Source organism: Pterocles gutturalis, unplaced genomic scaffold (assembly GCF_000699245.1).
Source record: "Pterocles gutturalis isolate BGI_N339 unplaced genomic scaffold, ASM69924v1 scaffold18068, whole genome shotgun sequence".
In the NCBI taxonomy this organism is placed as follows: domain Eukaryota; kingdom Metazoa; phylum Chordata; class Aves; order Pterocliformes; family Pteroclidae; genus Pterocles; species Pterocles gutturalis.
The window spans coordinates 23021-39388 of NW_010118444.1; the positions used below are offsets into that span (position 1 = coordinate 23021).

At 42.8% G+C, this 16368-nt stretch overlaps 1 protein-coding gene across 1 annotated transcript in view; it reads left to right on the top strand.

Annotated features, from left to right (window-relative positions):
* Positions 1-16368, top strand: part of GSG1L (GSG1-like) — a 48595-nt gene that overhangs the window by 9326 nt on the left and 22901 nt on the right. The window contains exon 2 of the mRNA XM_010076205.1: positions 6451-6498. Coding sequence (XP_010074507.1) covers positions 6451-6498 — 48 coding nt within the window. The remainder of the gene's footprint in view (positions 1-6450; positions 6499-16368) is intronic.

The following is a 16368-nucleotide window of genomic DNA, read 5'->3' on the forward strand; positions in this document are numbered from 1 at the left end:
ACATTTCTTCTACAACCAGGGCTCTAGGGTCTTATTGGTTACTTACTTTTTCCTTTGACCTTTGTTAATCACCAGCCTGAACAGAATCACTAATGCAGTCGCATGGGAGATTGCAGAGGGCATGCCAGACTTCATACAGTGAGGTATATATATCAGCTACATCTGCTGTGAAGAGCATCCTTTCAAGTCCTTCACAGTTTCCTGGGGAGACCTGATAGTCCCACAGATCCTGAACCCCTGAAAACTGGTTTATCTTGGTGTATTTACATGAGCACAGTGTGCCAGATGGTCACCCATGGGGCGGACAGGCAAAAACCCTCCTCTTCCCGTTCCATGGTTTGAAGTGCTTAAAGCAACTCAGGACTCTTTGCATGATTTCATGTTTTCCAGATTACAAAGTCAGGTCTAAAGTGACCCTGTTTCCTTGATCCTCGCAATCATTTAAAAATCAGAGGTGTTTTCCAGCTCTCCAAATGATAGATGTGTGTAAACATCCGTCAGGTCAGATGAGTCTTGTGACTTGGATGTGTTTCAATTAGACATGATTTGAGAGCAGCCTGTGGAGATGCTTGCTTTCAGATACTGTGCAAGATTTTTCACATCAGGGAGAGTTTCAGTGCAGCAAATGCAGTTGCCATGGCACATAGTCCTCGTTAGCACAAAGGCGCTGGGGTATTCCTGCTCTGGCTGCACCCTCTGCCCCCCGCACAGCTCTCCTGCTCCAAGGGGCTGAAGGGGAAACTCCAGAGAGGGGATGGTATCTCTCTGATAAAACTATTATCATTTCTTTTTGGATATCTGAATTAATGAAAAATGCATGCCTGAAATGAGAAAGTGGAAAGCTTTAAGCTTTTCCACATTAAAAGGCACAAAGTTTTAAGAGTTTGAGTTTGCTGAAAGACAACAATAGTATAGCATTCAGATTAAAAAACCACCCCAAAAGGGAAAAAGATTGTGAGTTATCTCAGCAGAGGTTGAGAAACTGAGCAAATTCTCATGTTACTTGGAAGTAAGAGAAATGTTGATGGGCAGTAGCTATGAATGACAGCTGTCAGAGCAAAAGAAAGCAATTGTTTTCATAGTTCGAGACATATTTTAGTGTAATTCTGTGTGAATTTGTTTATTTTCCAGAAAAATATCAGTCAAGCAAAATCAACACCGTCAACTGGAAAATGTTGATTTTGCAGATTAATACTTGATATTTCATTAGAAATAAATCAATTAAATATTCTGCCTGGGATCAGTTTAATCAAAAGTGGAATATTTCACTTGTTAATTAACCTGATACAAATCATTTTGAGTGAGCTTATTAACTGGTATTTTCCCTAATGTAATACTTTATTTCACCGAAGCTGTGTTGCAGTCCTCAGCCTTGTCCAGGCTGGGATCCCTTGACGATTACATCTTTTTTTAGACAAATACAGTAGATGACGTGGGATCTCATCAGAATCACATGACTCCAGACATAATTGGAGAGACAAAGATCTGTTAGGGCCTGTTAGGAAAAAAGGGGACCTTGTCTTTCGTAGGCTGGGAGCCAGAGTATTACTAAAAGGGAATGCTGTTTAAATGGAATTTAATCATTTAAATTTCCATCAGAACTGTACTTTTGAACTCATAAAATTTAATGCAGAGTAAGTGAATACAGACAGCTTTTTCTTTTCTTTTTTTTTTTTTTTTTTTTTTTTTCAGGATGAAAAGCAGAGTTGTAACTGAGATCCTTCTTTCAGGCAGAACTACCCGATTTCTTTTAAGTCAAATTAACTGGAATATTTTGAAACTGTGTGCTTGGAAGACATACAAACTAGGATGTTTCAGAGTTGTTTTTCTTTTGCTGCCCTGGTTATTAATGAGGCATTTATCAGAAAGGAAAGAACTCGGGAATATAGGACTAATAAGTACGATCCAGGACATCAGCTTCTGGTCCTTGCTATTGCAACAGCCATGTTATAAACTTAGAATAGGATCAGAATCATTTAGGTTGGAAAAGACCTTTAAGATCATTGAGTCCAACTGTAAACACAACACTGCCAAATCCCACTAAACCATGTCCCTAAGCTCCACACCTACGCATCTTTTAAACACCTCCAGGGATGGTGACTCAACCACTTCCCTGTTCCAATGCTTGACAACCCTTTCAATGAAAAAAAAATTCCTAATATCCAATCTAAACCTCCCCTGGCACAACTTAAGGCTTTATTGAACCTCATACAACTGGCCTCAGCCCATCCAGATCCCTCTGCAGAGCCTTCCTACCCTCCAGCAGCTCAGCACTCCTGCCCAGCTTGTTGTTGTCTTCAAATTTACTGAGGGTGTGCTCAATCCCCTTGTCCAGATCATTGATAAAGGCATTAAACAGAACTGGCCCCAGTATGGAGTCCTGGGGAACACCACTTGTGACTGGCTGCCAACTGGATTGAAGTCCATTCACCACAACTCTTCCAGCCCGACCATCCAGACAGAATTTTACCCAGTGAAGAGTGCACTTGTCCAATCCATGAGCAGCCAGTTTCTCCAGGAGAATGCTGGAAAAGGCTTTTCTAAAGTCTAGGTAAAAAACATCCACAGCTTCTCCCTCTTCCACTAAGTGGGTCACCTTGTCATAGAAGGAGATCAGGTTAGTCAAGCCAGACCTGCTTTCATAAAGCTGTGCTGACTGGGCCTGATCAGCTGGTTGTCCTGTGCGTACCATGTGATGGTGCTCAAGATGATCTGCTCCATACGAATATGAATAGTTAGAATAGTGCCTTAAAGCCTCTGCTTTTTTGGTGTGTTTTCTGCCCTCCTTCCCGGTTTCCAGTCTGAACCACCAGTTTACTCAGGTATACTCTGGACAAATCCAACCACTGTTGTGCAGTGTGGGGTCCTGAAGACAGAAGTAAACCAACCATACATTTTATGCAGCTGGTGGAAGAAACAGTAGAATACATGTGGGCCTCCCAAAGGCTTAAAGTTGGAGTCATTCCAGTGTGTACATTGAGTTTGCAAGTACATCTGTGTGCTAGAGTTTAGAGCCAATCTATGTGCACCCAGACCTGCCTTTCCAGCTGCCTTATATAGCTCTCTAATTGCTCCCTAGGGTCTTCCATAGACCCATGGAAGAATGTCACCCTGCATCCCCTCTGGAAGCTGCAGCGAGGCACATCTGGTCCATCGCAATGCAGTTTCACTGTGCACACAACAAGGTGTGCAGAGCGTAACAGGGAAAACAGCTCAGAGCCCTGGAACCAGTATACCATGCAGACCTGATGGGATCTGTTTGTCTGAATTTTCTGGCAGGATTGAATTTGGAGGACTTAGAAAAGCCACTTCTCTTTCTTATCTTTTGCTTTCGAATTATTGTTCAGTATAGGGAGGTACAGATGTCTCTGAACTCTGCCTGAGGAAGGTAAGAGGAACAAGCGTTTACCTCCAAAGCAGAGTCCCAGCTGTCCAAAGCGTGTGTGACTCTGAAGTAGGACTCTTCATTGGAGAAGGTAAGAGGGCACTCCCATCAGCCAGCTCAATCCTCCTCCACCTCGCTGGCTGAGCAGGTTTGAGGATCACTGGTGAAACAGGCACTTCCCTTCCCTCTGTAGATGCACGAGCACACCACACTAATGATCTTTCAGATATTACCAAGTCTATTCAAGACCTCAAGACTCTTACCCAGCCACCAGCTCAGACTTTGGTCTTTCCAGACATGTCTCCTCACACTCTCTGGCTGGTTCAGTTGGAAGTTCCCTAGTAAATTACAAATAGACACACATATGCATGTGTGCAGGATTAGGTTCATTAAATAGAGACAAACACACAAATTTCAGGCTTTCCAGTTGCTGGTATCCAGACCCACAGTCCCCTATGGCCCATGCCACCTTCTCAGGAAGCCCAGCAGAGACACAACTGAGCCCATGCAGAGCCAGCCTGGTTATGAGGGAATGCATTTGCAAAGGCTTCCATATGGAGTTCCTACCTCACCTCTACCTGCCCTTGGGAAGCCACAGAAGAGACCAGAACCAAGTGCTTTGCTGTTACTGATGGTTAGGTGGTCAACCAGTCCTCTCTTCTCAGCCTCCAGCAGCTCCCTGGCAGTGCTGACCTCCAGAGAGCTTCCCATGCACTGTGCATGGCCACTGCTCCTGCACAGATGTGGAGAGCATTCAAGCCAAGGCACACGTCTTCTTTCTATGTGAGTGAGTTATGTGCAGGAGAGATCACCCCTTGGCTTTCTCCTCTGTCAGAATCACTGCCACAACTGGGTGAAGGCAGGGCTATCAGGGGGATGAATCCTAAACACTGTCCTTGTGGCATCTCTAACCAGCCTTTTCTGTACTCTCTAAAGACTCTCCAGAAGCCTGGTTATGAGGAGAAGATGCATCTGGAAAAGGGCAGCACAGCAGGATAAACTCTGCCGAGTCTAAAATTAAACTTAAGAGGGCTTAAGAGATCAGTTATACAAGATACCCAAAAATAACTTAGAATAAATCCTAAGAGGAACAGTGAAAGCACTGCTGACATCTTCAGTTCTCAGTGAGGTGCATGTCTGCAGGTTGAAGTATGGATGTGGTCTGTAATTACCACCAGTGGTTACCACTGAAAATGGAGGAGGGGTTTCCAGGGCTCCAGCAACGGGAACAATGAGGGGATGTGTTCTTCATCAGCAGCTATTTGTGCAGTTCCTACCGCAGCCTTTAGCTGAAAGCCAGGCACAATCCAGGTACCAGCCAGTGAAAGTGAAGGGACCTCCCTCCAGGCTTTTCCCTCTCTCCGGCCCACCATCGTTCTTTGTGCTATGGCTCCAAAAGGCCTTCTTCTGGGCACTGCAGCATTTTCTGTCCATATTGTTCAAACCGGAGGGCTCAGCCACAGCCAGGTCTCCTGGGAGAGATGGTGTTCTGGGCAAGCTGAATTTGAGGGAGGACAAGGATGCACATTCCTTCAAAGAGCCTGTGGTCATAATCTGTCCTGCAGCCAAGCGCTGCGGCACCATTTGCTTCCTCAGGACCCAGGTGTTTCAGAAAGGCTTCGTACCTTCCCCTGTATCTGAAAGGCACCGTGTTTCTTCAGCTCTCAGAACAGCCCGTGCAGTTTCTGTAGTAGCAAATGCCGTTCCCCTTTGGCTGTCTCGGGATAACATGCTAGAGAGTCAGGTATTGGTTAAAGGATTCCCGTCATATGGCGTCAGATTCACCGCAGCCCCAGGTGAGAGGTGACTCAGGGTTAGCCAGCTAGCTGGAAGTCCGGTTAGATAAAACTGCAATAAAAGTAATAGCTTACATCTGAAAAAAAGAAGTCCACAAAACCCAAACCACAGATCCCCATGGCTAGAATGAAAAATCCTGCTTAATCTGCTTACATCAAGTTCAAACCTAAGGGTCACTCTCCCTGTATTCCCTTGATTTTATGTCAATGCATTCCTGACACACTTCATGCCCTAAAACTGATACCCACTGATATTTCAGCACAGCTGACATTTCAATGGTTATGTTTATCTCAATCCTGCCAACAAAAAACACCAGAAAGATTAACATTTTATATTGGTCTGTACATATAATTAATTACAACTAAGAAAAAATAACACAGTGACTTCAACATCACCACAGCATTTTACTGTTTATTCTTTTTTAATGGCTCACATTTCCTAAATCAGTCTTTTGCCTGTGCAATTAGAGTGGAGCAAAACTAATAAAAAAACCTCCTCCTGAAGCTGTTGTTGCATCAATTAAAGTCTTAAAGGGCAAAATGGATTCTTCTCCATTACCTCTGGCAGGCATGCTGTGCTCTGATTCCTCGAGGCAGGCAGGCTGTTGGTCACCTTGGAACACAGCGTACTGAAGGAAACACATAAACTTGGTGGATGGATGCACGCAGAGCAGAGGAATTATTTTATAATCTCTGATTGCCTGAAGAAGTAAAAAGAAAGGTCAAAAATATTCACCCTTAAGATATATTTCCTTCTCAGAAGCAATATGCTTCTGAAGAATGCTTGCAAAAATAGAGGTGAAGTCCCAAACAGAGAAAATTTAATTTACAACAATAAATGGATGCAGCAGCCATGAAGCAGAGGGAGAGTCACAGGACTGCGATGGTCATAGCAAGGCATTCCCCTGCTTTTTTAGCAACTCTTTTCTAATTCTGTGCAATTGCTCAGCTTGCTGTGTGCTTCAGGTTTTGTCTGTCCTACTCACATGTGTCACATCTATCTACTGAGACATCTTTGCCCAGGGCAACGCTTCCTGGCACTGGGAGGTTTGCTCAGACGCTGGTGGGGCACAGGCATCGTCTGCACTGTGAGCAGAGCGGTTTTGGTCCAGGCTGGAGGCACAGGTAAAAGTCTGCTCTCTGTGTGACAGCCTCATGGTCCTGTAGAGAGTCTCAGGTGGGAGTGATGGCAGAAACACCAGCCAGAAAGAGGAGGCAGAGGAAAACCAAACAACTTCTGTCTCCTAAAATAATCCTTTTCTTTTAAAGGTGAAAAATGTCGAAGTTTTATTGACCTTGCCCCGGCTTCTGAAAAAGGTAAGACAATACAGTCAAGGCTTCTTCCCATTTTACAAATTGCATCAGTATTGTGTCTTGTCATATTTCAGTGCCATGGGAAACATTACTTCCAAAGCACACAAGGACCTACATGTCATCCAGACTACACAGAGTCAGGTGAAGCAAATGCCAAGGGTTTAAGGCAGCAGTTTACTCAGTTTATGCAGATCTGTCATTTCTCTGATGCTTTTTCTCTTCATTCAGTTGATTTTTTTCAATAAAATGAAGACTTACATTGTAATACAGACATTTTTCTTCTTCCTCTAGTGAGGAAGGACATGCTACACAGTTTTCTCGGGCCATGGAGACGTTTATGGTCAGAAAACCACAGTCACAGTACCAAATGTCTCTTTGTGAGAGGAAATCATGTAGATGCTTGTTTGCTTGATTTACCCTTGGAAAAAAAAAAATATATTGAAGTGCACAGAAAGAGGCAGGCTGCAAAGGTTTTCTTTACCCTGATGCTGGAGTTGTAAATTCTCGATAGCAATTTAACCTGTACTTAAAAATAGTATTTATTGCGAAAAAAATGGGCAGAGTTCAATTAACAATGTGGGCAGCTGAGCCCATCCTGCTCCCTGCTCAAGACAAAGCACTCTGCCCACAGCTGAAGAGGGGCAGGAGCCTCGCAGCGTCCTTCACACTAAAAATGGGCTTCTGGAGAATCCAAAGGACAGATGAAAATTCCTGTTTGTACGCAGAAGTGATATATTTTGTTAGGTCACTTGAGTCAATGGCAAAACCTTTTGCGTACACAGTCCCCTCATCAGGTCTGCCAAAGGCAGTAAGTGGCGTAAGGAACAATTGTTCTGAGTTTGTCTGAATTGCTGATCAGCTGGGCAAATGGAAAGAAAAGGGCAATTACCATTAATGAAGCCATGCGGTATTTCAGTGAGAGAAATAGTGACAGAGACAGTCTCTGTGAAATTCATTGTAAGTAAACCTAAATAAATTATGCACATCAGGGAAGAACAATCCTGGGATTACTGCCACTAATGGGCTCTGAGTTGAATCTTACACACACAAATGGGACCTTGGGGCATAACCGTTCTTGTGAAACCACTAGCTCAATCCTCAGCAGCAGTCAAAAAACGAACTGTCTGCTAGAAAGCATTAGCAAAGAACTTGAGAACAGAGCAGAGAGTATCCTGTTGCATGAGGACTGTATACATCGGAAAGTTTCGCCTTTATATAAAATACAGCATGGTATTTTGTCCTTTTTAGTCCAGCTCACAGAATGGCAGCAAGGATAATCAGAGTTCTGGAAGGTTCTGTACAAGGATGAGACTAAGAGTCTTCAGCCCAAAGGAGAGACATGTGAGAGGAGATACGATGGACACTGATATGTCAGAGGAACTGAAAAAGGCAACTTGGGGAACGGTGGTTCACTGCCTTTCCCAGGACAAGGACTCGTGGGCATTGCGTGACACCTTCAGGAGACAGACTCAAAACAAGCACAATAGATCTGTTATAAAGGCAAAGGGATGTTTTTGTGCTTTATCCATTTTCTTTGAAAGTTCATTATGGTGCATAGCGCTTGGTTGCATCACCCACACATTTTCCAAAACAGCATTTAGTGCTTTACTTGAAGTATTGCTTTTGGTTGTGTGAAATGCTGTCAGCAATTTTTTTTTAGTAGAATTTAGAGTTGCTACACGGTGTCAGTGTATATTTCTAGACTATTGTGTTTTTCCTTTTTGAAGAAAGAAGGCTTTGGTGTAGTTTTAGTAAAGAAAAATATTTCTATTTCTGAAGTCTTTCTGTGGAGCTGTAAGGCATATTGAGGGGAACGCTCTGCCAGAGATGGAAAGGCTGACCACCCGACTCATAACAAAACCAGGATAAACTCCACAACTGTAGATCAAGTTGGACACTGCAATGTTCATCTACATTTTTCACCATCAGTCTTGTACTGTCTAGAGGTACTTTCACCACATGTGAATAGAAAATTGTGTGTCAGTGATGCCCAATTTACTTTCACTGCAGGATTCTTTAACTTCTTGACTTAATCTGCTCCTTTCCAGTTCAAAAGATCTTCCTACTCCTTTAATTTCTTCATCACCTCACTCAGCATTGACTGTAATGGTCAGAGGCTTGTCAGCTACTCAGTAAGAGCCAGTGCTGGGACAGACTCCTGATTTTTTTTCCCAGTAAATAAGATATGATAAAACACAGGGACTACCAAGACTTGAGTTCAGTTACACAAATATATTGTGGTTTTCACAGTCCATTGTGTAACTGGGAATTTTTGGGCTAACCTTGTCTTCACAATGAGACTTCAGCTAATTCAGTTTCTGTAGATATTCTTAGCATCACTTGCCACTGAAAAGTGATTGTTCAAGGTTTTGGTTATCTAAAATGTCTCTGTGAGTACATGTTCCATCGCTGCAGATGAGCACTCAGGCTTGCCAAAGTTTTGTTTTCAGTTGGTTTACTATGATCCAAAGAAGACCTCTGTCTCTTTCAAAGAATACCAACTCCCAAGATAAATACAGGCTGTTGAAGCCTATGTCTACTTCTGAGCACATAATCCTCCACTTTTAAGACTTGCTAAGAGGAAGCCTTAGCAAACTTAGTCTGGTTGTACAGCCAGTCTCTTCTGGAGTCCACCACCGTTTAACAGCAAGTCAGTATAAAACTCCTCCGTAATATATAAACCTTCCTAGCATAGAAAAGCTAATAGCTGAAACATTCACAGAAAAATAAAACCATCTGTGGTGAGGCCTAGCTACATCCTTACCACAAATATTGCATTCATAAGTGAAAATATTTCTTATTCTTACTGTAAAAATGTAATAGCTTATGCTTGAGCTTCCCATCCTTAATCCATTTGTGCTCATCTCTAGCGTAGCTGGATATGGTATTTCTGATCAGTCATTATACCCTTTGCAGGTATTGCACCCATGACATCTACTAAAAGGAGGCAGCAAAATTTGGGGCAAACAGACCCACAGTACGGTATAAATAAGCATTTCCAACCCACACTAGGAGAGCTCTTCCCTGCATTTAAGGCAGCTGCCAAGAATCTGTCAGAACCTAGTAAGACTAACATTGAATTTATTAGCTATTGCTGGTTGTTAGTGCCAAATCTGCTTGACAAAATCAGCATGGTGATGGTAGGTAATAATCAGGAAAAAAAAAAAAAAACAAACCGTTTTCACTGCCCACAAATATTTTCTTATTTGCTATCAATAAAGGATGAGAGGGCAACAGCTGGTAACATTGGCCAGGACTTTTAATGGGCTCTCACTGAGCAGAAGTGGTTGGGTCCCATGAAGTGTGCTGTCTTCTAATTTTCATTACAGATGTGAGTAGTAAGATAGCACATATTTCCAAAAGGAGCTGGAAGGGAACTGCCATGGTAGGCTGGACCTGACCTTTCAGTTCTGAATTGCTCCTGTTATCTTCTTAATAAAACTTAATCAAAGTTTTGTTCCTGCTGGTCCAAAGAAGAAAAGGACAACCTGTTCAGTGAGGGACATTTATCCATTACACCGCAAAGTACACTCAGTTTTTAGGTACTTGGTTCATTTTCGAATGCAGCTCCCAGGCTTTCCTCTCCCTTGGGGCTTTTCAAAACCTTGCTTAAACATCTTTCTGTCAAGCTCCCTGTTGCAGTGCCCATCCAGAACACTGAGGCTGGGACAGACTCCACCACCATCCTCCTCTCACCAGACATTTTGAGTGCACCTTCTAGCACCTCTTTCCCGTTCCTTCAAATTTGTGCCCAAGAGGACTTCCAAGAGGCCAAAAAAAGAAGAAACTAAAGCCAAATGTTATGTCTGGAAACTGCGGCACCACAATGGAAAGCAAAAGGCAGCAACACGTCCCATCAAATGATGTGATAAATGGCTGCACCGACTATTGTAACACCACAGCTACATGCATATACAGACCTGTTCCTCCCTCTGCCCAGAACTGTGTGAGGATTCAAACTCCTGCATCCTTATCTAATTGCATAAATGTCAGCTGTCAACCACAGTGATGCAGTGAGAGCCAGAGGATGAGGAGTTATGACCAGCTGAGCTCCTTGTGCAACTGAAGGCTGGGACACATAAGGAGGAAATCATCTGGAAACAGCATTTCTGCTGGAAGAGCTTTGCTGGAGAAGAGCGAGTGATTGCAGGAAATGTGGTGGCCCCAAGAGTTTTCAGGATGGGGTTCACTGGGGCTTTCCAAGCGCCTGCAGTGCCTGCAGCATGTACTGAAATGAGGTGCTCTGGCCTGAGGAGTCCTGTTGGGATGTCGCCTCAGGAAGAGACTCAAAGGTCAGTGTTGGCTCAAAATTCAGAGCTGGATGCACCAACATATCATGGGATTCACAGGACAAACTCCTTGCAGGTGTGGTGCAGCCTGATCCAAGTTGCTCTAGTGCTCTGTAGGACCCCACTTGCTTCAGCTGTGGTATCTACGGAGTAATGCCCACAACGAATGGCCAAGCAACAGGTCATCAGCAACTGCCTATATTGAAGTGCTTTCTAATTACTTATAGGGAAATTAGCACACATAAAACAAACAAGACTTGTTAGAGATCACAGAGGTTGAGGCAATAAAACCCTGCAGAAGGAAAATGCTCATTGTTAGTGAGCATTTAACAGCCCAAAATGTTACAGGGGACTTTTTAAATCAGAGACTGTACTGGCAGAGGTAGGAGATGCTTTCTGCATGTCCTCTACACAGCCCATGATGATGCACCCTGTAGAGATGAAGGAATAAAAATTTTTTATTGTCTAAAAAGTAGCTGGCAAAACTGAGACAGCACATGGCAAACACCAAATAAGCAAATAAAGTCTCACCTAAACACAGCATGGAAGAAGACAAAGCTAAGCCAAATCTATACATGCTTCTAAGCCAGCACTACACCAGCAGTTAATGAGAAGCGAAACTAGATGCCTGATTTTAATGGATACTGACATAATAGGTGTACCAGAAATTTGATGGGAGAAAGATAATTAGTGGAGAAATAACGCCTTGGAACTGATTACACCCAAAGACAAAGCAGATGTCACGTACTAAAGCTGAATCAGAATAACAGGGTAATGTCATAAATGAGCAACACAATCTCTATGGGTGCATTCCATGCTCAGATAAGAAATACAGAATTATATTAGCGATCACCCATTGGGGTGGCTGACAGGAGCAGGGTTAAACTCGATATCAGAGAAGGCATAAGGACAGAAAACAAATCAGTACGAGTAGACTGCAAAATCCCATGCATAGACTAAGAAAACATTGCACTAGGTATGATGCAGAGACTAAAATTTGGAAAAACTTTATGAGCAGGGAGAAACGAAGTTGGGAAACTTGTAACTCTTGACTTATTCCTGAATGGGGTGAGGAACTTGGTTTAAAGTGTTAGTAAGAGATACCTTGCATCCATGCCTACCAGAGATTCAGCATCCTTGCAGAAGCATTACAACTGGAAAAAAAAAAAAAAAAAAAAAAAAGTGAAGAGGGAACACGAGAAAAACAAGAGCTGGTTAAAAGAAATTAAAAGATTCAGCTGAAAGGACAAATGGAGCTTGAAAACTTTAAAGATACGAGTTGTACTAAGGCACCTAAAGTATTCACAAATCTTTCTCAGTCACCAACTGAGAGAAAATGGCAGATAATGTTCGGTGTTGATAAACGCCAAGTGGTGAACATAAAGAGTGATCCTACCTTTACATATATAGTGATGGGTTCTGAATTAGCTTTTACCCCTCAGGATAGAGTTCTTGGAGTGATGACAGACACTTCTATGAAAACATTAATTCATTGCTCTGCAGAGATTAAGAAAAGATGAAAAGAAATATTAGGATCGTTGTAGGAAATAAAGAGCAAAACAAAAAAGTCACCATGCCACCACATGCATTCATGATGTACCCACTCGCATCCCTCATCCCTCCCCTGCCAGCCCCAGCTCAAAAAAGTTATGCTAAAATTTAAAGAGATAGAGAGGAGGGTTTGACGGTTATGGTCAAAGATAAGGAATACTTTTCTGTATGAGAAAGACAACACAGAACAGATTTCAGACTGGAAAAGAGACAAATGAAGCTCTTAACAGTCAAGTTAGAAGAAAATAAACCTCCTTTTTTGTGTACCAGGTAGCTGTTCCTGAGAAGAAGAAAAAAGGATACATTTTCTAAAAGGATAATTTAGAGACCTGCATCCAGTGAAAAGAGATGTAACTGTGTCTCCCACAAGAATTGTACACTTTCCAAAACAATCCCCATTGTCTTCTTGAATATTTTGTGTTCTGCTTACATTATTCTTAATGCATCTGCAATAGGGTGCATACATACCCACACAGACAAGTACCTGGGCACTTGGATTAGGAGAGTTATGATTAAGCATGCAGGAAAAAAATGTGGTACTAACATTTTGTCTGTGTTTTCTTACACATCTATTATGAATCACTGAAGTTATTTTTAAAAGCCAATTAGACACACAAAGATGGAGCCATGCAGAATTCGAGCTAAATTCCTAATTCCTAAAAGGAAGCAACAGTCTTGCTTTTCATGCTGGTGATGCCAAAGGCATGGAAAACACTGATTCTCTGCTGTGGGGAATGCTAGCCACAAATTCTGAACGTAATTAATTTCTCAGCTCAGTGCTGAGGATGGAAGTACACCACAGACCCAGCACTTTAGCGCCATTTAGCCCAAATGTATTTATTAAGGTGTACAGGATAGTCCAGATTTGGAGTGGTTCTCATGCTCTTTTCCACTCTATTACTCTACTGTTTTCCCATTAGGAAAAAAAAAGAAAACAGGCACAAAAGTATTCCACAGTCTGCTCAGTGCCATTCACAGGATTAAATTCAGAACCAAGCTCAATGTCAGCACCATAACAAGTCGTGGAAACACATCATCATGCAGAAAAAAATAATTTTATTTAACTCACAGCTCCACCTCACCTTTCAAAATAAAGAAACCATTGACGAACTAAAGCTAAACAAAATCAAAGCTGCTGGCATTTCTTCTCCTACCTGAGCAGTTTCTGGTGGTTATGTTCATCATATGGTCTCTCCTGTCTGGCAAACTGCAGTCTGGGTGCTAGCCCTTCATCTATCTCAACTGTCTTAGTTGTCTTATGATAACAGATAGTTTTAGGTATCTCTGATGGCTTTTAAGATCATGAAGCTTACTTTGTTTTGGAGGAAAGTCTCTCATAGCTTTATGGTCTACTTCTCCCAGTATTTTTACGCTGCAGCACAAGAGGAGCAGGCAGATGGTCTGATATTATGAGACTGCATTAACCAACAGATGGGCTGACTGCTCAGAGCTGAGTCCCTCCGCCAGCCACAACAGCATGCTCAATGTTTATTCCTTTCACCATTTTTTATTGATCACTCCAATATTTCTGGCTTTTAATTCTCAGTATTGGAGCAGCAGAGATGAGCAAGTGACTAAAAGCATCACAATGCAAATGTAAGAGAAAATGTGAGATTTACACGGCCCTTTCAAGCTCACTTTAATGCTTTTTCCAAACAAGATGCACATCTGGATTTCATCTCAGTCAGGTCTGATAATCTCAATAGTTACTAAAGACCACACATTGCTCAGCTCCACTGTTTCTAGCACATAAAGGCTTTTTGTTGTATCATGAAGTGTGATGCAGAAAAAACCCCAAAGCCTCCACCTGCTTGTATCATAATTTCTAAGACAGATGAAGGTTGAATTGGCAGAATGACTTGAGATAATATCTCATCACAGCTCAGACAGACTGCTCTCCCTATCAGAGCAGATGTCCGACGCTGAGTTCTGAAGAACGTGACAAGTACAAACCCTTTCAAGATCTCTTTGGCTGGCAGCACCATTGTCCACTCTGATGACTTGCTCAAGGACAGCACGGCACAGTGTGACAGTTCAAACAAGGCTGCGCTGGTCAGATCCTTGAACCCATCGGCCAGGAGGGCAGTTTGCTATTAGAAGGGCTGGTAAGCAGTAACCACAGATCATTTTCAGCAGGGAGCGGAGACCAAGGCAGCAGGTGTTTCTAAGGAGGATAAAATCCCACTGAGGCATTCTAAATATGAGTTTTCCCCAATTAGGAAGCTAATTTTCTGCCTGAAAGGGCCCTCAGAAATCAATACAGACTCTGGACTATTGCTTCGTGGGGCAGCATCACATAGCTTGGTAGGTAATATGTTCATTTATGGGGTTTTTATGCTGGCATAATTTCCAAGCCACTAGCCAAAATGCATGACTAACATTTTCATGCACACAATTCCTGCCTGTGCTGCTTATAACAGAGTTAACATGACTCAGCAATCTCCGTCAGGAATAGCAGTATCTCAGAAGAGATCCTTTACGAGCAAGCAGCTCATGTTTATGGATTAAAAATGCCTTGAACTCTGAAAGCAATTTCTCTGTTGGCCACTTCTTCAGCGTTGCCTTGAGAACATGTACTAATATTGGATCTTTGGCAGTCATTTTCGTGACCTGGCCAGGCGAGAGGAGCAGCCAGGAGGGGATTTCAATATCATTATTTCATCTGGAGGTAGGACCTCACAATCTGGCATCCGAAACTGTTGGTATACTGAGCTGGCACCAAAAATCAACTTTTCTGATTTTCTGACAAGTTTACAATCATACATATTTAGCATAGAACTCCACGGCTGCCTGCGAACGTAGGCGGTAGGAGGCATGGATGTGTATTCAGCTCTCTAGAACAGGTTTGTTGGCTGGATCAATCTCAGAAGTACAACAGCAACTGAAATTATGGAACTTTGTAGTTCCAGAAACAGCATCAAATGCTTCTTTATCATCCTGCACATAATCTCATTCAGATGGTATCCAAGTTCTTGGCATTTCAGTCTGAATTGCTAATGAATCTGAGAATGGCTCTAGCAACGCAGCAGAAGGCAATAAGAACCATCTTTGCACTTTCTGGGGAAGGAGCACAGAAGTGCATCTCAGTAATTCTTGACATCCTTGAGGTCAGTTTAACCAGAGCCCTTTCACAGAAAAGTTAGTTTCTTAACCTCACTGTCAGAAAAATATTCGGTTTGTTCTGTTCATTCAGAATTGTCTGCAACATCCCTTTCTCTGGCAGATGCACTTAACACCATCACCAGATCTGCAGAATTGCACTGAGCATCTATGAATCTTCTTTCACAATGTTGATGCTGCCCTCCACCGTCTGACAGAAATGCAAGGGACTGCTCTGGTTAGATGGTTCATGAGGTACTTGAGTTCCTAAAATCTCAGCAATCATGTGGGTAACAGTTACCTTCTCAGTCACAAGAGGATGTTCACTTCACTTGGGGTTGCTGGAAAAATAATTGCTAACCTACAAAAAGCCCAGAAGATGTGAGGAGGACTCGACAGTTGGGATCTTCTGAATTATTTCAGGGGACCCTGGACAGACTGACAGAACACACACACCTAGGTGCTTGCATGCTGGATGGACTCTTTGCACACACTTGTGCTTGCGAGAACATGTGTACGGGACTGGAAGTGAAATCAGTTTTGATGTAGTTTTGTAAAGAAAAAGACTCTCCACTCCTAGGAGGTCTCACACTGCTGCCACAATGTCGCGGCATTATTTCCTACGAGGTGAGCAGGGATGACACACTGTCTGACGAATGCTGGACACAGGGAGGAGGAGGCAGCTCAGAAGCTGGAATCTTTCTGCATCAACAAGGAACGTCCTTGGCATAAGAGGCGCGTCCCGGCTGAGCTCTGTGCACAAACCCACAGCGCCTTCTCCACACGTGTAACAGCTTCAGGAACAGGCAAGGAAAAGGCACAAACAGGTCACAGACCAAAAAATGAGAGAAACCTGGTGATTAATAAGAATGCAGACCCTCAGATACAGGCCATCCGGGTAGAAGTCTCCAAACGAATCAAGTGTTGGCTCTTC